At 43.5% G+C, this 23,766-nt stretch overlaps 1 protein-coding gene across 2 annotated transcripts in view; it reads left to right on the top strand.

Annotated features, from left to right (window-relative positions):
• Positions 1–23,766, top strand: part of TMEM71 (transmembrane protein 71) — a 221,822-nt gene that overhangs the window by 34,824 nt on the left and 163,232 nt on the right. For both annotated transcript variants that reach the window (XM_086966232.1, XM_086966230.1), the window contains exon 2: positions 5,669–5,741. In XM_086966232.1, coding sequence (XP_086822358.1) covers positions 5,696–5,741 — 46 coding nt within the window. In that variant the 5' untranslated portion in view covers positions 5,669–5,695. The remainder of the gene's footprint in view (positions 1–5,668; positions 5,742–23,766) is intronic.

Raw genomic sequence — 23,766 nt, 5'->3', positions numbered from 1 at the left:
ACTGGAATCAAGTTATCCTGGCTGAAGACGGCTGATAGCCAGAAACCGGTCCTAGGATGCTTGATTCCGGTCCAGGGAAGAAATGGCTTGGCAGTTCGGGCTGGACTGTTCCCATGAGGCACAGGGTCAAGGCTGCTTTGCATATGGCCATGTCTGAACTGGGGTTGTGTGGTGAGCAAAAAAACTATGGATTTAGGCCCAGCTCTCTGTACCGGGGTGAATGTATGACATTGTTCTGCATTCTGTCCATCAGCTGTTGTATTTTGCATTTGTCACCCCGAGTGGGACGGATATGCTCAGACGTGAGTCCCGTGCTCTCCACGCCACTGGAGTCAAGCTAACCTGGCTGAAGACGGCTGATAGCCAGAAACCGGTCCTAGGATGCTTGATTCCGGTCCAGGGAAGACATGGCTTGGCAGTTCGGGTTGGACTGTTCCCATGAGGCACAGGGTCAAGGCTGATTTGCATATGGCCATGTCTGAACTGGGGTGGTGTGGTGAGCAAAAAAACGATGGATTTTGGCCCAGATCTCTGTACTGGGGTGAATGTATGACATTGTTCTGCATTCTGTCCATCAACTGTTGTATTTTGCATTTGTCACCCCGAGTGGGACGGGTATGCTCAGACGTGAGTACCGTGCTCTCCACGCCACTGGAGCTAAGCTAGCCTGGCTGAAGACGGCTGATAGCCAGAAACCGGTCCTAGGATGCTTGATTCCGGTCCAGGGAAGACATGGCTTGGCATTTCGGGCTGGACTGTTCCCTTGAGGCACAGGGTCTAGCCTGATTTGCATATGGCCATGTCTGAACTGGGGTGGTATGGTGAGCAAAAAAACGATGGATTTAGGCCCAGAGCTCTGTACTGGGGTGAATGTTTGACATTGTTCTGCATTCTGTCCATCAAATGTTGTATTTTGCAAAGTTTGTTAAGGACAGACTCAGACACGTTTAATGTTTTTTTTTAACACAAAGACTTGATTGACAATTTTGTTGATGAACAATGTAACGCTTATTGAAAATGAATACATTTAAATATAATTAATAAATTCATTGTTTTTAATTGTGCATCCTAGTTTGTGAATGTTGCCCAAGTGACCGCTTGGGGGAAAGTCAGATAGGCTTGCCTTATAGCTTTTACAAAAGTTAACTATCAGTACTGTTGAAGGCTTGGTATTTTCAATTGTAAAAAAGTTGGTTAATAGCCAGGATAGATGTGAGTCAGCCGCAAGGAATAAGATCAAAAACTTTTCAGGCTAAATCAGCAACCAGGACCCATTCCAGCAGAGGCCAACAACAGGGTCCAGTTCTTGTCCAGATGATACTGGTCAGCTCTGTACTCCAGGAAAAGGGCCTCTTGCAGCTTGTTGTGTTTGTCTAGCTAGCCAGGAGGTCATCAAACTGACCATTTGAGTCCAATTGTTAGCCCTGGGTGTGGTATGATATGAACAAGATCGATGAGAGTGCAACAAATGCCTTTAGGCTTCAAGGCACTAAAGTCCTGCTATGCCGCTTCACGATATGCTGGTTCCAAAAGGTGCCAAGGGAACTAGATCACCCTACAAAATGAAAAGGCATGTCTCTAAGGTTTTCCTGAAGGGAGGATGCAGTTTCAGACACAGGAGGCGTTGTGGAAGTGCATTCCGGAGCCTTGCTGTCAAAACCGAGAAAGCTCTGCCTCCCCACCTCTTCTTTTGAACTCCGGGTACAGTTACCCAATTTTGATTAATGGAACGAAGATTTCTCTTAGGAGTGTACCATTGAAACATGGTTTTGATTCCATCAGGATTGACATTCCAAGCCCTAAGCAAATACAGAGGGCCTTGAACATAATGCACTTTTTTTACTGGAAGCCAGTGCAGTTCATGTAGTCCTTTGGACACCGAGTGACGTTTAGGGATATTCAAAGTCAGCCTTGCCACCGCATTCTGCGCTAGTTGCAGCTTTGCTTGAGTCATGTTGTTGGTCTCCAAGTAAAGTACAGTGCAATAGTCAATGCTTGATGAGACAAGCGCAAGGGCTACTGTCTACGTGCCGGGAGAAAAATGAATGGAAAGACTTTCCTCAGTATTTTGATGATCCAAAAGCATGTTGCCACTGAGTGATTTACCTGCCGGCCCAGTGATAACTCGCTATCCAGGATAACACCTAGATTCTTTGCTTTGTCCACTGGAATAGGAAAGATACCCTACATATTGGACCACAAATTCCTGTTCCATCCTCTGACTATTTAGTTTCAGATAGTCCTTGCCCATCCACCTGGCCACTCCAGTCATGTTGTTATTGAATTTGGCTGTAGATGCATCTGTGTCTTTTGAAATCTACAATTTTTCTGAAACCGAACTGTGACATGTCCAGCAGATTCTGCTCCTCCACTTGAGCTATCAGGTGAAGGTTGAGGTGATTCTCCAGGATCTTAGCTGGGGCTGGGAGAAGACAGATACGGCTATAGTTCTTGGGGTCATTAGGGGTCAACATTGGTCTTCTTGAGAAGTGGCTTTTCACCAGTAGAAATGGGACAGTGTCCAACCCTTCAAAGTCTCCACACATGTCTCCAGCAGCAGGTCCAGTACTAGAATATGTTCTGGTGAGCCGTGGGTGAGGTGCCACAATTGTAAGATTTACTTTTGCCAATGGGTGGAGGTGATTTCTGGGCACTCCCTAACCATTGAGGAAAAAGCTCCCAAGGACAAAAATTCCAACTTTTGCTGCACATCCTGTTTGCTTTACTGCAAACTATTTCACAGTGCACTATTCTGAGAAAATCCAACATGGCAGAATCTATTGTTTTGCTCCTGAAGGGAGCATGTGTGCCAGCCAGTGGTGTGTGTAGAGAAATGAGCAGTCTACTCCCCTTTAGCCACGCCAACATGGTTTTGGGACCAGCTTCCCCTCCCACTACCCTTGTGCAAATTTGCTGACAGATGGCCTAAGAAAAAAAGGCTTCCCTTCCTCAGGTCTCCCTTTGTACTTACTTCTGATTGAGCAGACTCAACAATATGAGCTTTATTAGTAAATGTGGTTCCTGTTGCAAATTGGTTCCCTAGTTTTTGGACCTTTATTGTGGGTGAGTCTCTACCTGGGTCTCACTCACAATACTTTCAAGGTAAGTTGGACTGAGCATATCCTTTCCTGGTCCTTTCAAGTTAATAAAGTTCCTGGACCCTCCCAGCTCTCCTTTCTGAGCTGACAGGATTCAAATTCCTCACCACCACATCTTCCTGTCAAAACGTCCTATGCCTTTGTTCCTGCTCTGGCAGCAGTGTTTCCACCTCATTAGGGGGAAGCACTGGCAGGGTCCAGCTGCTGGCTAATGTTACTTAGCCTACTGAAAGTTCAACCAGGTAAAGTGTAACTTTCTAAAAGTCTCTTTTCCTAAATATTTGCTAGAAATCATACTTCACCAATTAATAGAATGTTTAATAAGTATTAACAATAGTGGTGTAATCGCCTCTGTAGCTTATCCCAATACAAATATAACAGATATTATTTTATATCACAGCTACAGCCCTAACAGTGTAAATAGTGCTTGGGGGTTAGTTATTGTAAGAACCTGCCCCATTATATTCTTGCACGTACAACTTTTAAATACCAGGCATTATACCTTGTGGGCTACAAGGCCTACTCAGGGGTGACATTTAATATTAAAAAAATAGGGTTCTGTCCTGTCAAAAGGATTATTCACCAGTATCACCTGCAGGTTTAAATACTGCAGGAGTCAAGCTACACAGGTAGGTCTGAAGCCATGTTTTCTTGGTCACTCTAGTGGATGGCATAATAAGGGCTGCAGTCCCTAGGTGGCATTCAACTGTCCATGCCATTTGTGTATTTTCCTAAACCATATTCTATGGCCTTAGTGCAAAGCTAATTAAATATGTTAGTTAAGGATTAGCTAATGTTACTATGTTTTTGGGGCCAGGGCAGATAAACTGGGGCCTAGGCATAGAGTCACCCAGTGTCCAGTAATACCAGTCAGAAAAAAAGGGTGCTTTCTCACATCCAGGGGTCTGTATTGCTGTGGACTCAATTTGAACACTTTCTCAGCATAGTCAGTGGCTCAGTACTGTAAGAAACGGACCCACTGATTTTGAATACTGAGGTTTCACAAATGGCTCGGTATTATCTTTGATACTGAAATAATTGTTGTTAAGTATCAGTGGTTTAGTATGCCTAGTAGCTAACCAGTGGCCCAAAGTGGTCAGTGGCTCAGTAATTTAAGTCTAGCAGTATTATCAGTAGCTTAGTGTTTCCAAAAGGTTCTTACAATTAATTTGTCAAGATTAGCAGCTGCTCAGTGTCAATGGGGGTTCAGTAGTATCAGTGGTGAGGTGTCAATGGTTAGTGAGTATGAAGCCTGAATTAGGGCCACATTACAAAGCTCTTGGAAATATTAGCACCCAAAATTACAAATACTGCATCTATTGGTAATACTGGGATGTACAATTATTACAAAATTCCAAGTTATCCCTTTTGGATTGAGAATAACATTGGCAATCAGTGTTTTTGTACCAAGTTTGAAGAGGGGATCAAGGAGCAGTGAACAACATGAACAGGGAAGGGAGAATGACTTATAAGGGAGATGAGAGGAAAGGATGAATGAATAGGGGATGATGGAGAGGGAGAAATGTGGAAGAACGAATGAGGGAGCAATAAGACGGAAGGGGGTGAACAGAGGAGCAAGGATGGATGGCAAGGGTGAGAATGATGAGATTAAGGGAAGCAAGCTATTGGCATTGGAGACGCAGGAAATGATGACTATATGAAGGTCTATCATACCCCCAAAACCTAATGAAATCAGTAATTGGACAATGTAACCTTTAATACATTGTCATGGGCGTGAAAGACAGTTCATCCAACCAATGACAGACCCTGAAAACTACATAAGAATATGACACAAGGAATATGACACAATCCCACTCTCTCTGTACTACTTGATGTATGCATTTTTATAAAGTATTGATAGCATCAAGTCTCCATGACAGTTATAGCTGTATTTAGTGAAACCTAAAAAAGGCCTGGAGCGCAATGCTAGTTAGTGCTTGTACTATGACTTCTTTAGTGAAACTTCCAGGCTAATAGCAACCTAAAACCACTTTGCTAATCACAACTGAAAGGCATGAAAATTGCAAACTTTGCAAACATTAGAGAAAATAGTAACAGTATTATAAAAATTGCACCTGCTAGCCCCCCTATAGTACACAATGCACCCCAAAGCTCTAACAGGACATCACCCCGTGTGGTGGTAAGACACAGTCGCTTACCTGTTAGATAGAATGAGCAGAGGAGAGCAGGGGAGGTGATTTATAGGCTACAGGTCACCTTACTGCAGCAGAGGGATAACCAAGTCACATGCTTTAGATTCACAAAGGAGGTCTGACTTCCTTACTTTCAATAAAGTGTTGTCTTCCACATATGCTGGAGGGCATGTGCCGGAATTTCTTGCCCTGGTGTTATTTTTATCTGGTGAGGGCACATCATGTACAATTGAAGTGTGGTCATGGAAGCACTGTGTCCTGTTATATCTAAATCAATCCCATCCTATGGCATTGGTATTAAAAGCTGAAAAGGAAAATAGAGTAATGTTTACATTTTCTCATGTTATGATCCATGATATCAGTTGCCTACATTAGAACTAAATCTTTATTTTGCCATTTTCGCATGTTCTTTGACAGGCACAGAACTACAGAGACCACATCAAAATGCACGGCCTGCCTCATCTACAGTCAACGCCTGTCGCAAGTAAATGTATGTAAAGTTATTATTTACGTTGGTAGAAATTCGGGGTGCATTTTGGCAGATTCATAACAGCTAGAAACACCGAGCTTCACTTTTACAGAACAGTTATTTTTGGAAAATGTATATAAGAGGCAAACCCCTTTCAGAAGGCCACAGTGCACACAGTGGCTACTGGACCCAGCCGTGGTGTTCGAGGTCTTTTAGTACCAATGCTCTGGGGCCCAAGCTACTATGGATCTTTAGCAACTAGGTCAGGTACCCCTTCTACACTTAACTCTCAGCGGTAGCTGTGGACGAGCAGTCAAAGGCTCCCTCAGGGAGGAAGATACAGGTTAGTGAACATGATTCATAACTCAAAATGCACTCAGCAATATCAATAAATCAATGTACAGTTAAATATTTCCTTTTATATTAAAATTAAGTCTTTTATTTCTAACATTCAAAGAAGTATTGCGACATTCATAAGCAATAACACAACCCCCTTGAGTTTCGGGCTCTAATGTTTAACTGGCATGTCCCTGTCCCACCCTCTTCCTGGTAATGTGGTTGGGGTTATTTCCATTCACTAGTGGCCACATACAGAGGATGTTCACTTTACTGTCGACTCTGAGAGTCAAAAGTGTTTGTGACAATGAAACATCTTTAGCAGTGAGTCCCCTGGGGCTTGGAAGGCACATATCAAGTCTTATCCAATACAGCATGAAGAAGTGCTCAGAATCTCAGCAGGTGCCCCAAGTGCAGGCACTCACAATGCTCAAGTCCTACTAGGTCTAATAATTCTGAATGATGGATGCGCAGCAGAACCTGGCAGATGCAGGCTCTCCTTGCGCTTCGTGGATGTCTGCAACAGCGATTGGAGGTGTTTTAGCTTCTGTTTGCTTGGTAAGTTCAGCCCTCCCCAAACGGGAGGTGGGTGTGTTGTGAAGGGAGGATTTAATCCTGGTGCTCCAGATCTGGTACCGGTGGCAGAGTGATATTCTCTCAAAGTCCTCCACACTCCACAGGACAAGTCAGGGGCAGGTCTTAGTGTTTGTTTTTGACTTACAGATCACAGCTTCAATTTTCAGGGCAACAACCCAAACTTTACAGTACGTGGTACCAGCAGCCCCCCCGGTTTACAGATTTGCTGTGGTACCTGATGGCAAAGAATAAGTCTTCACTTCACAGCTACCTATACCATGGCATACCCTACTGACATACTGGGTTGCTACTAAGGCCTGCACAGATCTTGGTGTTTTGCCAGCAATAATTCCATGTTGCTCCTTGTGGCATATGGAGGTCACTGCAAAGAGGCAGTACAGGCGTCACTCCTTCTCGCTCGGCCCTTAATTCACTGCTAAGTTCACAGGGTCCCTTCCTCACGCACAGGAGTCCCCAATCCGATTCTGCACATGGACAACAACCTTCCCCACTGGACCTCGTTCCCTCCAACACTTTCCTCTTCCTCACAGGGCACATTGGTAGTAGTAAGCAGGCAGGCACTGGTGCTTCAGGCTCCAGAGCAGGTGATCTTGGTTTACCTTGGTGATGTCCCCTCACCCATCTTTGGGGTCTTCCCTTCTTAAAGTCAATTTCCAGCTACCAAATGTGATTTAGGTTCTGGGTCTTATGTTGGGGCTCTGCTTCTTTTGAAGTACACCCTTCTCTCCTCTCATCTTCCTCTTGAATGTCTGTGTCTCACAGCAAGAGAGATTCCAAAGCTGGTAGTCCCACAAAGGAGGCAATAGAAGTGACTGGAGTTCACAGCCACAGTGATATGTGCATCAGGTTAATCCCGGACTTCCAGCCCTACTCTTTATGATTCCCTTATCAGTTCCATCTCCTTCCTGAGTTGTGTCCATGTCCCTTCCTTGTGATCTGTACTGAATCAAAGATCACTCTTAGAAGTGCACAGGGGGAATCTCTCTCTCCCTTTTCCATTGTGTCCCATCCAGCTCACATGCAGCAACACACAAATCTATTGGGGGCTCCTCTACTCTTCTAGTCTTCACCAAAATGGAGCCCAGTGTTTTCCATGTAATGTACAAGCACAGGGGGTGATGAAGGGGAGAAGGAAACCATACATCCTCCAAAACGTTAACACATCTAATCACAATGTGTACAGTGTATCAAGAGAGAGAGTGCAGAAGAACACTGTGTTCCGTATTAAATGCCCCTTGGATGAAAAACCAGATCCAGTTGTTCTGGATGAGGAAGCCGGACCCACGTAATGTGGCATGCTTTATCATAGGCTTCCTCACCCTACCCTGGTAAGATGGTACTACCAGGGCGGACTCAAACTCATAAGTATGAAGGAGTTATTGATATTTAATTCCTGGATAATTACAGGAATCCAGATAAAAATACCTTAGGGTAACCCTGGAGGAATTCCTGTTATTATTAGGTACCCAAGGTTGGTTAGAAGAACTGAGAAAGATGTTTCTGGGCACTATGACCTTCACATCTATGTTATTTTTGCTGTGAAGCAATCCGACCCTCACAACTATTTTCCTGCCAACATGTTTCTTCCCATAAACTATCCAAATACACAGTCTTGGGAATTCATCAGAGCTTACAAAAGTAGAGATAGTAAATCCCTCCTAACTGAAGTAACACCTCTACATGCAGGTGATACGAGGAATTTCTACCTTGTGTTTGGCAGACTGGGTAGAACACTGACAAATACTGCTCCCTGACAAATGTGTGGCTACAGGAGTCGTCGTCCCTGGCATCTGACCATGTTGTGAAGTACCCGTCCCATTTGGGTGATCATCTCCTTGCAGGCAACCTAGGATTTCATGGTGCACATGCATAATCTGTGTTTGCCTATGACAACAAAAATCAGCATTTGGGATCCAGACAAAAGTGCAGTTAGGCACTCAGGGCAGGGGTACAGGACCATTACCGTAGAAAGGACTTTTCATTCCCACCAATTAGATTATTTGTTTCAGCGAGTAATGGACTTCATTAACAAAGTAAATGGCTATCCTAAAATCTGAACTTACATTGGAAATCCTACTAAAGAGAAAGAAGATTACCCATTCTGACCTATCTGGAGACAGGACCCGATTTACCTCAACTATGTTGTGAGTAGATGTGAATTAAACCTGGCTACCTCCTGAATGCATAGGTTTAAGTCACACTCACTCATGTAATAATATGCATTTGTAAATGTGTGCCATTGTTCCTACTGAGACTCCCAATGTATATTTCTGTGTCCGGTCTGAGTGAATTCAGTTGTTTTCGCTCCACTCTCTACACTGGAAGGTTGGTCCAGGTATTCACTACCTTCCTATGGCCACCAGTGGTTCTGTACCACAAGGTCTAGATGCTCATTCTCACAGTCCCTGCCGGCTGAGGGTCTGTTACTACTGCTCAGACTCCTGACAAACTCACACTTCAGGTCCATCAGGCAAAAAAATCCAACTGCTCCTTACTGATAAATATGATGTAAGAGACTGAGGAAAAAGGAAGTCACAAACTTAAGCAAGGAAATATCATAAGCAATCAGTTGCACAACAATCTACATTGCAGTGCTACAAACTGTGCATTGTAAGTACAACTGCTGCCTTCTGGGGCTGTATCAGTAAAAGTGAGAGTAAAGTGCACATGCGCTAACAAGTTTTGCACATATGCTAGCAACACTTTTTACACCCTTCCAGATCATGGAAAGTAGTACTTGACACTCTTGACACTCTGTCATTTTACATATCACTGTATAATTCACTTTTTTTTTTTTTAGTTTTATATAGCGCAAACTAGACGCGAGGATATCAGGTAACAGAGTGCTTTACATGAGCACCAGTTTCTTTGCTTTAATCAAACTTGTCCAGTGTTGGTCCAGCAGGGGTAGATCCATGTCAGATTATCACAATAACACTAACTTGAATTCAAGATTTGTATGTAAATTTATTGGGTTTTGTGTTATATAAAATGTAGGATAGATTCATCCATCCTGCATCTTAATTGGACCTCTCTGAGCTTTTTTAAATTAAAGAAATGGGGAGATGGCTGAACCTTTGAGGGTAGGGTTGTGTCAGGGTTTGCATAAATACTGGCTGATAAGAGATAAAACAGTGAAAATATGGTCCCTGCGGTAGTGCACTAGTTAAAGCTAGACTTACAGGAAATCACTTCCTGGGTCCAGGTCAGAGCTTCCGGGGCAATGTGGTAAATGGTAATATAAAATCTCCTTGTGCACTGGCTTATGTCCCTGGCATCATTCCTCATTGTTTTGGCTTATTTGCTGCAGCTTAGTTTGTCAGTGACAACCATCATTATGATTCCCTTTTCAGTTCCCTCTTTCTTTCCTTAGACCTCATTTAAAATTTGATCTCATGGTCATGTGATCTTACCTAATTGACCTTGTTTATCTTGTTCTGGTGTCCTAAGGCTTTGGTCCTCCTTGTCAGCTAGATGCAGAGGTCATTCCGCACCAAGAATGGGTATTTCTATTACTGAACACAAAACATTTACCATGAAAGAAAATTGATTTGTCTATGCTGTTTTCTTTCACAGAGTATCGAGCAGTGGTTCCATGATTGTCCTGAGCTGACATCTAGTGCCTTCCTCTAACCATTGTGACTGGTGTGTTCCCCTTCTACCATTTCCCCTGGTTCCTAACAGATATTGTTCTGATACCAAATTTATTTGGAACAACTGGATAAGTGGCATTCTCGGCTACCCCCATACAACCTCACTATCTTCCCTATATCCTAACAGGTTGCCCATTCTACATTTTGTAGATGAGGGCAACCTAGTGATTCCCAATAAAGCCCTATGGAGAAGGTGGGCTCCTGCAGAGTGAGGTGTCTCCAACCAGTTGATCGCGAGCTACCAGTAGCTCCCATACACCTTCAAAGTAGCTCGCAGCTTTGAGATCATTTTTAAATAAGCACAGGGTCACATTTTTCTTTTAACTTTCACTTCATTATTATTATCAGGCTGCAGATAGCAGGGCCTGATAATGAGCAGTGCCCAGTCAGACTTATGGGCCAGGCTGGGTCACAGAGGTGGAGAACTGAGGCACTGAAGTATTTAACTCTTAAATAATAGTCCTTGTAGATTAAATATTGGAGCGGGATAACAAAATTATGTTTCTGGATGCTTTTAAATAGGAGAAAATTAAAATGAATAGTTACCTCAATTAATAACTCTTCATTTTAATGTTCTCCCATTTACAAGCAGGTGGCCTTTTGCTCCCAGTGGCCAGTAGACAGGTGCCGGCTTTATAGATGAAAAATAGTCATTTTTTTCAAATGGGAGAAATTTAAAGTGAAGAAGACTTTTTCTATGAAACATTAAGTATGAAGGTCTTTCTCCATTTTCTCTTAAGCCAAATACATCTTAATGTCTTATGAAGCATGTTTATTCACTTAAAATTCATCTAATTTAAACACATTTATATGTCTGTTATAAATATGGCACCATGTCTACAGGCCACTGGGAGCAAGGTGCTTGATGTTTGTAAATGTAACACTTGAAGTGGAAGAAAATGTAAATGATGAGTTTTATGGAATCCACATAAACAAGGTCAAAGACCTAGCCTAATGGCTAGGGCGGTCGACTACAAATCTGGGGAACGGGGTTCGAGTCTCGGCAAGGACGAGCAACATCCTACGAATCTGGGCATATCACTTAATCTCCCTGTGCCTAACAAAAATTGATGTGTCCTCATGTAACACAACCGGTACACGTATAAAGCGCTCTGATACCTGATACCTTGGGTCAAGTTCGTGCTATATAAAACTCCGTAAAAAAACACAACTGTTCAGTTTAATTGCATCGATACAGTGCCATATTTGTAAGTGAAAAATACAGCCAATATTTTAAGTTGGAGAAATTAAAAAGTGCAGAAAAATGTTGCATACTCAGAACATTTGTGCAGAAAATTTTTCTGCACTTTAAATTTCTCCCATTTGTGTTATACATGTAACAGTGCCACACATGGGAAAAGGTATGTCCTGTGCCACAAGTACATACAACACAGTCTCTCAGTCACCCACCTGTACACATATAACTCCTTTATCTCTATTCAGGTTATCCTCCGCTCTTCTCTGCTCTGCATAGCACCACAACACTTCCGGTAATTCTTGCGCTTTATTAGTTGCAATATTCATTCATTCATTCATTCATTCATTTATCCCATTCATAGGCACACATGTTTATAAATTTTATAAAACCATGCTCTCACTGACACCCACAGCAGCCCTGTCATAGTGCCCCTAATCAAAGTATTTTGCTCAAACCATAGCATTTGGCTCTGTGGACATTAGGCTGGCTGTAGCAAGATGGCCGTCCAAAAAGACATGCACATTTTAAAGCGCTCTCTGCTGCCACCTGGCAGCACTGGCCCCGCCCAGTCTTGGCACTCCATTCAGGACGGGTCGGTTGCTGAAAAATTAAATGGTAATAAATAAACGTTATTGCCATTTTCTTTCTCAGCTCTGGCCTGTGGGGCGATGGTCCTCTGCTGAAACGGGGGAGCCGCCCCTCTCCGCACTATATTTTCCTTGGAGTGCCACCAGCAAACGACTATGCAACGACGCATAAGCAGCTGATGTCACCTTTTGGTGGCAGCTGAGGTTTTAAGAGAATAGAATCCCCTACATAAATAAAGTACTATGGTGCCAGCGTATTGTGTTCTAACTCGACGTTCGACTATTCCTTGCTGTGGAGCCAGAGGGCAGTAACATTTCATGTGTTGGCATGGTGGATCATGTAATGGTCATATAAGGTTGCAGACTTCTGGATGTTTTTGGGGTGCTCTAATTGAGCTACAAAGATGCAACAACGGATTGATTGTCTACTACAGCCTTAGCCCAGGAGCTCCCACACCAGAACCCCAACTGCTTTATTCGTAAACTTCCAGGAAATTAATGGGCTGCTAGCAGATTTCATGCATAAGTTGGTGACCCAAATTTCCAAACATTTTTAGATACTTTGCACAGTTAAATAGGTGTTCTAGTTTACTGCAATGAGAACTATCGCTCGCACTAGTGCTCGTCGCTTACTCACTATAGGCCCAGACAGAGTTCACAAGGCTCCAAGCCAGCCATCAGCACATGTGCTTCTCTCAGGACTGTTGTCCTTGGTCATCATTGGGACAGCTTCAGTTAAATGGATGCCAAGCCCTCACCCAGCTGGAATATGTCATCCTTGGGTTCGCTCCTCGCCCCAGCCAGGTAGAATGTAACCGGTGTGGGATCCTTGATGGCTTGGAGCTCAGTCTGGAGCCTCGGAGGTATCAGTTTGTCGAGAGAACTTGACACTGTTACTAATAGAAGCCAATGGGGCACTCTCTTTGTGCCGCGATAGTGTATGGAGGACTGAAGAGAAAAAGACTATGTCAAATTTGCCTTTTTTTAAAATAGAACCGCTATTTATTTGGTACAAAAATAATTCCTAGATGGCCACGAGTGTGGGATAACACATTTGCACGTATGCCCGTACTCAGGCATGTGTCATTACGCACTGGCGGCCATTTTAGCTTTTTACATTTTCCCGTTCTGTCATGGTAAACGGCCATAGAAGAAAAATTGATATAGAAGAACATATAACAATATATAATAAAATAATATGAGTGGGGGTGCCAGATAGACAATGAACCGCCCAGTAGCACCCCTGAAGCTACTGGAACTTGGCGCCCTCCTCTGCACCCTCCACGGCTACTTCTTTAGGGTGTTCACATCCACAAAATGCCATTTGTTGATACCGCTGCTGATGGACAATCTAGTTAGAAAATGCATAAAACCAGCTGAACCACAGTGGCCCATGTCCAACAGGGGCTGTTTAAAAGCCCCACTCTCTGTCAGGGAGTCTGTATGTGTCTATATATAGCCTATTATGTGTGTTGTGTGGCATGTGTTGTGTGATGACGTTGTTTTTCGTGAGACAGCTAAAGTGATCTGTGGGTGAAACCCAAAAGGTGCTTTGTGGCATGAATATCAACCACTGTTTCTGCCACCACTGCTACGATGACCTCATAGAGGCAGCTGGAATGTTGAGGAGAGTCACCTCAGCAGTGACTGCTCATCAGTTCAAGAGTCACGCTGTACCTTGCTGGCACTGCAGATGCATTAAGTAGGATGTTGCAGAAATATGTGACGGTAAGGATGATGGACACACATAGAAGAGACCTGAGGGATGAGGGGCCCAGTGAGCGGCGCATGTGACAGAGCTGCAGCAGGAGATCAGTTTGCAGAGTTAAATAAATAATGCTAGTACAGGCTACTTGTGGGCGGGGGGGTGGGGAGAAAGGTTACTTATTTTAAGTTGTTAATTGTGCCAGGATGAGGGTCGTTTTCCAACTGTGAATGCCAGGAGTTTTAACCGGATGAAACTGGGGAAGATTCACGATGCCATACAGCAGCTCTGATATATGTGAGCAAATATGGCTGAGTGGTCCAGTGCTACGTAGAGGTCTGGTGGTAAATGTAGGGTTAGTGACAGCTACCTGAATATATGTATCAATAGCACAGATTCTATTCTCAATGTCACAGCCATATTCATTCTAAAACAATCATTAGAAGTTATATTTATTAACTAGAAGTGGTTGCATCAACTATAGAAAAAGCATAGAAATAGCTCTAGGACGTCAGAATGACGTAAATGTAATATTACATAATGTAAAATAAAACAGTAAAGCTTCAGACAGACAGAAACTGGAGTCACTGAAGGGAAAGTCACAAGGCTGTAGGTGATGGCAGCCAAATGGAAAGAACAAAAGTGGATCTATTATAACTGGATCTTTAATGGTGGAGCTTGTAGAACCGCAGTTTGCAGGAAGATTGAGGAAACCCAGACGTGCCGGTAGCACATCCAGGAATACTGACACAAAATAAACAGGTCTAACTAGCAGTCACAGTGAGGCAGTCAATGCAGAATGTAGACAGGAAGCCATGATGGAATGGTAAGTAGTCAATGCTTTTTGGGGGACAGCAGACAGCTTTAAGATGGCTGCTGCTGATTTGTGTGTGTTCACATAGACCAGGGTTCTCTAAGGCGGTCCTTGACCAGGTTTTTAAGATAACTGCATTTATCTAAATGGGGATATGCCAAAAATCTGGCCAGGATCTAGCCCTCCAGGATCGACTTTGGAGAACCCTGACATAGACCACCATCGAAGGGTCTGAACCAGGAACTGAACCAAGAAACGCCCCTGCACGGTGGAGAAATGAGCTGAATAGACCAACATAAAGCACGTGTTCTGCACACAACTTTAAGGGTTCTTTGCAGAAAAGCAAGTACTCTGGGAGGAAACTTGATTTCTGGTCCCAAAGACCAGGTGAAATAAGATGAACGTGATTCTATGTAAAGGCTTTAAAATGTAGGGTGAAGCTAGGATTGGAAACTGAAACCTGACCTGCTTGAACCATGGTGACATGTCTGGACAGCCCGACGAAAAGTGTATTGAAGTCGTCAGTTAAATCTACTGCAAGAAACATAAGACAACTGTATATTTCTTATGTTGTAACCCTCTATTTATTTGTCACAATTCATTTGCATTCCATTAGTGCTGTAAATGTCTGTAGGGCCAGGGCAAAAAATAACAACAAACAATACCTGTGTAGGCAACCATGTCTGATGCTCTGTTGACGTTTTTACTGAGGTATTGCTTAATGGTTTACTTTAATCTGCTTTACATCCTTCATATACAATCCTTATCCTGTTGAACAAGGTGAGGCCTTATTTGGTGGCCTGGAGCAAGTATAAGTTACTGGAAAGCATCCTGCGAAGGTGCCATTGTATTCCACTGGTGCCCCAGGGGCTCCAATACTATTATTGCACTCCCGTTTCATAACCAAAGTACTTCCCTAGGCACTCACCTCTCCTGGGGGGGTGAAGCTGAGCTTTCAAGGCTTATTTTACAGGCTGCAGGGGTTAGCAATAGAACCTGACCTATTATATCATTCAATTCAATGTGACGCCAGTTATATAGCTTCACAGAAGAATGTATACTTTATGTAAGTCAGTTAAAGAAAACAGTTACACATACAAAACCATAGAAAATAGAAGGTGCTAGCCTGAAAAACCTTGGTGGTCACAATATGAACCAAGATATGTGTATACATTTTCCATGCTACGTGCTAGAGTTTCTGTAATATTGCCTCTCTGACCATCATCTTATTCATCTATGTATTTTTCAGTACATTTACATAGAACACACTACATTTAAACTGTTTCCAGGGGTTAGGAAGTAATGTTACCGATAGAGAGCAGGTTCTGTGCAGACTGCAGTGGCGGCTTTCCTTTAAGGGCTCCAAGGCTACCCTCTTGTGTTAGGGCCTGTTTTTATCATACCAAGAGTGAATAATGACCTATTATTCACTCTTGGTGTAATGAAAATATATGCTGAGCCCAGCCTGAAGCAGCTAGGGAAGCCCTCCGTTGGCTGGCGCAGGCGCATGAAGGCGCCAGCACAAACCATCAGAGACATTGCCTAGGGCTGATGAAATTCCAGCCCTGCCTCGGGTCCCTGGCGCCCCTCTGTGTCTTCCTATCTGTGATGTAATAAAGGGTCGCCGCTAGAGGTAGCCTCTGGTGCTGTAGGCCTAACCCTGCAGTGTTTGGGGCTACATGCCAATCACTTTGCCGCCCTGCCCTTCCCCAAGCCGACACAGACAGGCCTCAGCCTGGTATCTGGGGCAGTGCAGGCTCAAGGCTTCGTGCTCCAGTGCAGGTTGTAGCAGGCAGGAGCAGGTGGCCAAACAGGACCTGTGCAGGCAGCAAGGTAAGTTAAGAAAGTGTTTAAATGTGGTGTGCTGATGTGTGAAAGCATGTGTATGTAGGAACATATATATGTGTGAGAGAGAGAGTCAGTGAACGAGTGAGTGGGAAGGAGTGATAAGAGTGAGTATGAATGGAAATGAATGTGGATGATCGAGAGAGAATTGACAGTGAGTTGTGTGCGAAACTGAATGAGTCAGGGTGAGACTAAGTGAGTCAAATATATGTTTCTCCCCTGAGGCGGAAGCCGGGGGTTTAGCCTGGCATCATTTTGTTTTAAAACTGCAATTTAACTTTATTTTGCGCCGTGAATTACTGTATTGTATTTTAATACCTGCACTTTCGTGACCTTGTCACTCTCGAACCCCGATCCCTGTCGCACACGACTAGGTGTTGACGCCCTCGGAGAAAGGGTTGCAGTCGCCATATTGAGCGGAGGAATGGGTTGCGGTCCAGCTGTTGGCCGCCTCCCACCCTCCTCACAACCGGATATAAGGACAATGATATCCCGACCGCGCAGCGGGCGGGCGCAGCGGGCGCGCCAAAGGCAAGGCCGTCTGCGCCCGTCCGCGCCGGGACCGGTCCTATGGCCATGACCCCTGGCCGAACGCAGGGCCGAATCCCCTACCCCAAAGCCGAGTTAATACAATACTGACCACTTTCTCACAGAAACTGCGTAAAGCATGACCCAGAATCTATTCCCTCAATGACCGTTATTAGTTGCCCTTATTGCAAATCTTCCCTTCCTTTCGTTATGAACAATGTCATTGCTAGTAAAAAGAGCGCCAAAATAAACATTAACATATCCATAGCACTTATTAATGCTTGATCACTAGTTAGACATAGACAGGATATTTCAGACTTCATTAAGGATAGGAAAATAGACATTTTATTTGTCACAGAGACATGGATGGATAATGCTTCAGATCCTGACTTAGTGGTTGCAGTTCCTTCAGGATATAAGGTCTATCGACAGGACAGACAGAGAAAGGAGGGTGGTGGTTTGGCTATAATTGCCTGTAGCATCTTACAGTGACGTCTCCCATACTGTCATCAACCTGTGAAGCAATTCTTTTTGCTATTATGTTGACACCCTCGCATAATTTTAAAGGAGTTCTATTGTATAGACCGCCAGGAGCACGCACTGATTTTCTCTCCAACTTGAACTCAATGCTTGAATCATTAGCAATAGAAGACTCCTTTACAGTTTTAGGTGACTTTAATTGTCACATAGATAAAAAAGACAACAATGAAACACATGCATTACTGTCAGACATGGAAACATTAGGACTTTCCCAACTAGTTACCTCGCCCACACATGAGGCTGGTCACACGTTGGAGGGCATTTTTTCTAATTTTAAGGGGATCCTTGTACAAGATGTCCTCCCGCTCCCTTGGTCTGATCATCATGCCATGCTCTGTGCTATTTCTAGCAATGATGCCCCAATAGACAGACCGATTGATCCCTGTCGCGCACCTTTTAAAGCTTGGAAGGACCTTGATTATGCAGACTTTAGAGAATTACTGAATAGCACCTGCCCGATTATTTCAGCAGACCCAAACATAGCCATGAATCAATATTCAGACTGGCTAGGCAATGCTATAAAGGCGGTGGTACCATATAAAACCTTATCTAGAAACAGGATAGCCCCTCTGCACCATGGTCCTCGGAAGAGCTCAGGAAACAAAAACAAATTTGCAGGAATCATGTGAGACTTTGGCGAAAAACCTACAACCTAGAAAGTAAATCCCGTTACAAAGAGACACTTGCTATTTATAAAAAAATGATTACCAAGGCAAAAAAGACGTTCTTTAGCGACCAAATAGAAAATGCAAAGAACTCCAGTAAACAACTCTATGACGTTGTGAAGGAACTAGTAGGAAAAACTCCTGACTTAGCCCCCCCCCCCCCTTCCCAATCTTTCTGTGACGCACTGGCCAATTACTTTTATACAAAGGTTAGCGACATCTATTTAGCCTTCTCCTCCAAGGACAATTCCATCACACATCCCGCCTGTACGACACCCTCTGTTTGCTCCCTTACCCATTTTAAAGACATGACAGAGCAACAAACTTTGGACATCATCAACACCATAAAAACAGGATCGGCTCTGGACCCATGCCCACCCAAAAATTTTCCACCTGTCATGGACCTATTAACTCGTGTAGTCACGCAAATATGTAATGCCATGTTTAAATCAGGGCTCTATCCCAATGCGCTGAAAAACGCCCTTTTAAAGCCGCTTCTAAAAAAACAACATCTGGCCAAAGACGATTTAAAAAACTATCGACCTATAGCTAGCCTTCCTTTTTTAGTTAAGGTGGTAGAGAAAGCTATGAATCTCCAGCTGTCTGATTACATCGAAGAACACTGCCTGCTGGACAACACCCAGTTCGGGTTCCGCAAACTTCATGGCACCGAAACGGCACTCATCAAAGCCGCTGATGACATTAGAGTCATCAGAGACCAGGGAGGTACAGCAGTGCTTGTACTGCTGGACCTATCTGCGGCCTTCGACATGGTCGATCATTCCATCTTGATCGACCGTGTCGGAAAGATGGGAATCCAACTGGGAGCAAAGAAACCTACTTGCCTCTTTTTTATCTGGAAGGACTCAGGCAGTTACATTAGGACCATTTCAATTGAGCGAGCTTTCTATACCGTGTGGGGTTCCTCAAGGCTCATCCCTAAGTCCGACACTCTTTAACATTTACGTGTCGGACCTAGCTACAGTTATCAAGCAATTTGGGATGGGTCTTACCTCCTATGCAGATGACATCCAGTTAGTTCTCGCCATCAACAACGATGGAGAAGAGGTGGCGGAACGCTTCCAGGACGGCATGCTGGCGATTGGAGATTGGATGTCCTCCAGCTGCCTTAAACTTAACTCTCAGAAGACTGAGGTGGTCATCTTCTGGAAACTCTCCCCTTGCTGGTCCCCCGTATGGTGGCTGTCCGCCTTTGGATCCTTGCCCAACCCCGTTCCAAAGGTTAGGAATTTAGGAGTTGTATTTGATGAAAATCTTAATTTTTCTGCTCACGCTAATCAAATAGCGGCAACAGCTTTTCATAAGCTCAAACTTATAAAAAAAATCATCCCATTCCTACCTGACAGCCCAGGCAAACCCCTGGTAAGCACACTTGTACTTTCATCACTCGACTACTGCAATGGCTTGTTTGCCAACGCACAAACTCGGGTGGTTAACAAAATGCAATCAGTACAAAATGCTGCGGCAAGACTGATTTCCAGGACCCCTAAATTTAAACCAATTGCCCAAACCATTCGGAATCTTCATTGTTTAACAATCAAAAATCGAATAAAATTCAAGACGCTTTGCATTGTATTCAAAGCATTACACAACTTAGGTCCGCCGTTTCTTAGAAACCAGATAACACCTTACTGTCCTCCAAGACAACTGAGATCGGTGACTTTGCACCACTTAACCGTTCCTCGTACTAAAACAGTTTCCTGGGGAGACAGACGGTTCCCAGTTACGGCAGCCAGACTTTGGAATTCACTTCCGCTGTCAATCAGGCTAAGTCACACTCTTCTCTCTTTTCGCAGAAGTTTAAAGACCTGGCTGTTTAACCAGTAACCCACGCCGGGATCCAAAATCAGGAGAGTCATGAATTGAGCTTTAGCGCTGAGACGCCCTCGGGCATTCGTTCGCGCTCTATAAATCTCATAAATAAATAAATAAATAAATAAAGTCTGAGTGACAATAAGCGACACTGACTGAGAATAGTTGACTTCAAGTGATTGATTGGGAATAAGTGGGGCTGAGCCCACCCACTCCTCCCGCTTACCCCCAGTGCCTTGAGACCCTTCCGGGTGAGTAGCTGCGCTTCACAAACCTTGATTGATTGATTGGAAGAGTGGGAATATGTGAATCAGAGTGATTGAGTGAGAATAAGTGTTGCTGCCTGAGAATGAGTGCAATTGAGTGAGAATGAGAGAGACTGGCTGAGATTGAGTGAGCCAGTGACACTGAGCATGACTGAGTAAGACAGAAGAGACAGAGTGTGTCAGAGTGAATGTGAAAGAGGCAGAATGTGGCTGAGTGATCCAGAGGGAGTCAGAATGAGTGAGAATGTGTGGAACTGAGTAAGACTGAGTCAGAGTGAGAATGAGTGAATCAGAAAAAATGAGAATCAGTGAGTCTGATTGAGTAAAATTGAGTCAGAGTGAAAGTGAGTGACTCAGAGTGAGGGAGGTTATGTGAGTCTGAGTGAGATTGAGTAAGAATGAGTGGAACTGTGTAAGAAAGAGTGAGAATAAATGGGACTGAGTTAGAATGAGTGAGACTAGGTGAGTCAGAGTTATTGATCGAGAATACGTGTACTGACTGAGATTGAGTGAGATTGAATAAAACTAAGTAAGAAACATAAAGACTTACTGAAACTTAGTGAGACTAGGGGAGTTAGTGACACTGAGTGAGTCAGAGTAAGTCAGAATGAGCCTAGGTGATACTGAATGAGTGGGAATGAGTGGAAATTAGTGAAACTGAGTTAGAATGAGTGAGACTGTGGTTTGCTAAAGCAGATGCGATTGTTGAGGTTTGCTGGACCAAAGTTATGTTGTGCTTTGAAAGTGTGGCTGAGGAGTTTAAATTGTGCTTGTTTGTGAAAGGGGAGCCAGTTTAGCTCCTTTAGCTGAAGAGAGATGGGTGCGGGCGTGGGAAGTTGAGAATGAATCTTTCAGTCGAGTTCTAAGTGGTCAGCAACCTGCTGGTGAGTTGTTTGTTGATCTCAGAGTAGAGGATGTCCCCATAGTACAGCTTGCTGGTGCTGACAGCATGGGTGATGGTTTTCTGGGTGTTGGTTGGGAGGCATTTGAAAATCTTCCTTAGCATTTTCAGTTGATGATGGTCCCGAGGTTCTTGGCGTGGTTATTGAGGGTGTGTATCAGTCCTAGCTCTGTCAGCTGCCAGGTGGAGTCTCACAGTGAGGATCTCTTCCCAAAGATCATAACTTCGGTCTTGTTAGTATTCAGCATCAGACAGTTGGACTTCATCGAATCGGCGATTTAAGTCACGCATGTTGTGAACTTCTGTGTGTTTTATGTCTTGTCCGTGAGGAAGAGAATAAGTTGTGTGCCATCAGCATAGGAGAGGACATTGATGTTGTGAGAGCTGATGATGATGCTGGCCAGGGGGATCATGTAAGCATTGAAGACGGTCCAGTTCAGGGAAGACCCTTGATGAACTCAAGGCATCTGAGGTCAAGGGTGGCAGGATGACTGAGTCCTGACAGTCAGAAAGAACTAGATCCAGCTTTATCCTGATGTTGTGCAGGCGTTGGATGCGGATTGGATGAGAGACCATGGCAAATACTGCAGGGAGGTACAGGAGAATAAAGGCTACTGCATCTCCAATGTCCAGTATCCTGTGGATGTCATCTGTGGCAGCGATGAGGGCAGTTTTGGTACTGGGGTTGGGTCTAAATCCAGACTGCATGGTGTTGAGGAGTTGGTGTTTGTTTAGGTATTCCTTGAGATGTTTGTTGATGATTTAATCTAGTACCTTGGACGAGTATGAAAGCAGGAAAATCAGTCTCTAGTTGGGGACTACTGAGGGTTTCTTGAGCAATGGTAGGATTGTTTTGTGTTTCCAGATGTGTGGGTTTATTCCACTTTGGTGACCAGCGAGGAAAGCCTGAGCCAAGTGAGCTGCTGCATTTTACAAAAGTGGAGTTCTTTCATCAATTCTGAAGAAGTACATACTTCACCTTGTCTTTTGAATTTTGTAGGCTTCCGCACCAGAAAGCCCGATGTCAGACTAACTTTAACTAGCCACGGTGTGATATATATTTTGCCCTCAAATGAAGTTCAGCAGAAGGCCACTGTTGCTAAAAAACTAGCCACATAGGAAGACGTTTAAAGGGGGCATTTTACCAAAGCAGTGGAAATCTATACTAAACATAGAAATGGGATGGGAAGCATCCCCAACTCAGTTGTTAACACTGCTTTTGGAACGGGCCCTGAGAATACGTAAGTGCAGTGTGTCTTGTCCACCATTGATAAAGATTAGTGTGCAGTGAAATAACCTTTTTAGGTGCCAAACACATAGTGAACCAAATGGATACCAATATTCACTCTTAACATTTAAACACACACACACAGAAATATCTGATTCACAAATATTTTCTCAAATTATAGAAAAACCTGAGATACTAGATCATTCATTCATTGTGTGTAAAATATTAAATTTCGCACCAGAGACAATACACCCCTTGCTTATCAGTGAGTGACAGAGTGATTTTTAAGTGCATTTAAATGTCTTCACATTATGAACCACCCACTACTCCCACTGTGGCCCAGAAGGGTGTGCACCGCCTTGGCCTCTAGGAGAAAATGAAAAAGAGATAGGTTACACCCACCACCCCTCTTAGTTCAGCTATAGTCATTGGGACATGGGGGTGTTAGGAATCCAGAATACTTGCCAGCGAAACTCTTGCAGGAAATAAATTAGGATTAGTACCCACACCCCGCAAATCAGCATGGACATAAACCTTGGATTTTTATAATAATTATTATCTATATATATAAAAACGAAAGTATGTCTGTTTGTCCTTTATGCACCATTCATCCGATCGCCATGAAACCTTGGGAAGTTGTTGAGTACACTCGCGCAAAGGTTTCTGGCAAAAAAAAAAAGAAACATTTGTTGAATATCGGCCCCCGTTCCCCCAGGGTCCTCATAATCTTTCCAATTCTGAACGTTTAAAGTTTACGGTGCCACTCGCTTTTGCAATGACCATCAACAAAGCACAAGGATAATCCCTGCAAGTGTGTGGACTACACATGGACAACTGTATGTGGCCAGCTCACGCGTTGGAAAACCTTCTGATTTATTCGTGTACGCACCAGACGGAAAAAAAAAAATACAGTTTATCCACAAGCACTCGAATAAATAAACAGAATTAAAACAACACTTTAAAATGTTTTACATATTAAAATGAATACGCTTCAATAAAAATGACACAATATAAATTGAATGTTATCATAGCAAGTTTCCTTAAATTTCCTTTCTTCTGAAATCGCAGCAACTCGCGACGGGTAAGCTAGTTTATTATATAGTAATCTACTAAACATATGCATAAAGATTATCATCATAAAAAGGATAACTGAGCAATCATTAATCTTATTAGAACAAATTGAATATAAACCTCAAAAGTTGTTAATCACATATCCTTAATCAATCAGTCTTATATTTCTCTATCTTCCTTACAGCATTATCTTATTGTGCTTCCTTGTTGCAGAGCCACGAACTACCCCCACATGCCTACTACATTCCTGTGGCCTTCAGTACAGTGCCCAGATGGCTA

The sequence above is a fragment of the Lissotriton vulgaris genome, chromosome 4_1 (genome assembly GCF_964263255.1).
Source record: "Lissotriton vulgaris chromosome 4_1, aLisVul1.2, whole genome shotgun sequence".
Taxonomy (NCBI): Eukaryota; Metazoa; Chordata; class Amphibia; order Caudata; family Salamandridae; genus Lissotriton; species Lissotriton vulgaris.
Note: the sequence above shows the minus strand (reverse complement) of the source record. Positions and strands in the feature narration are given on the sequence as shown.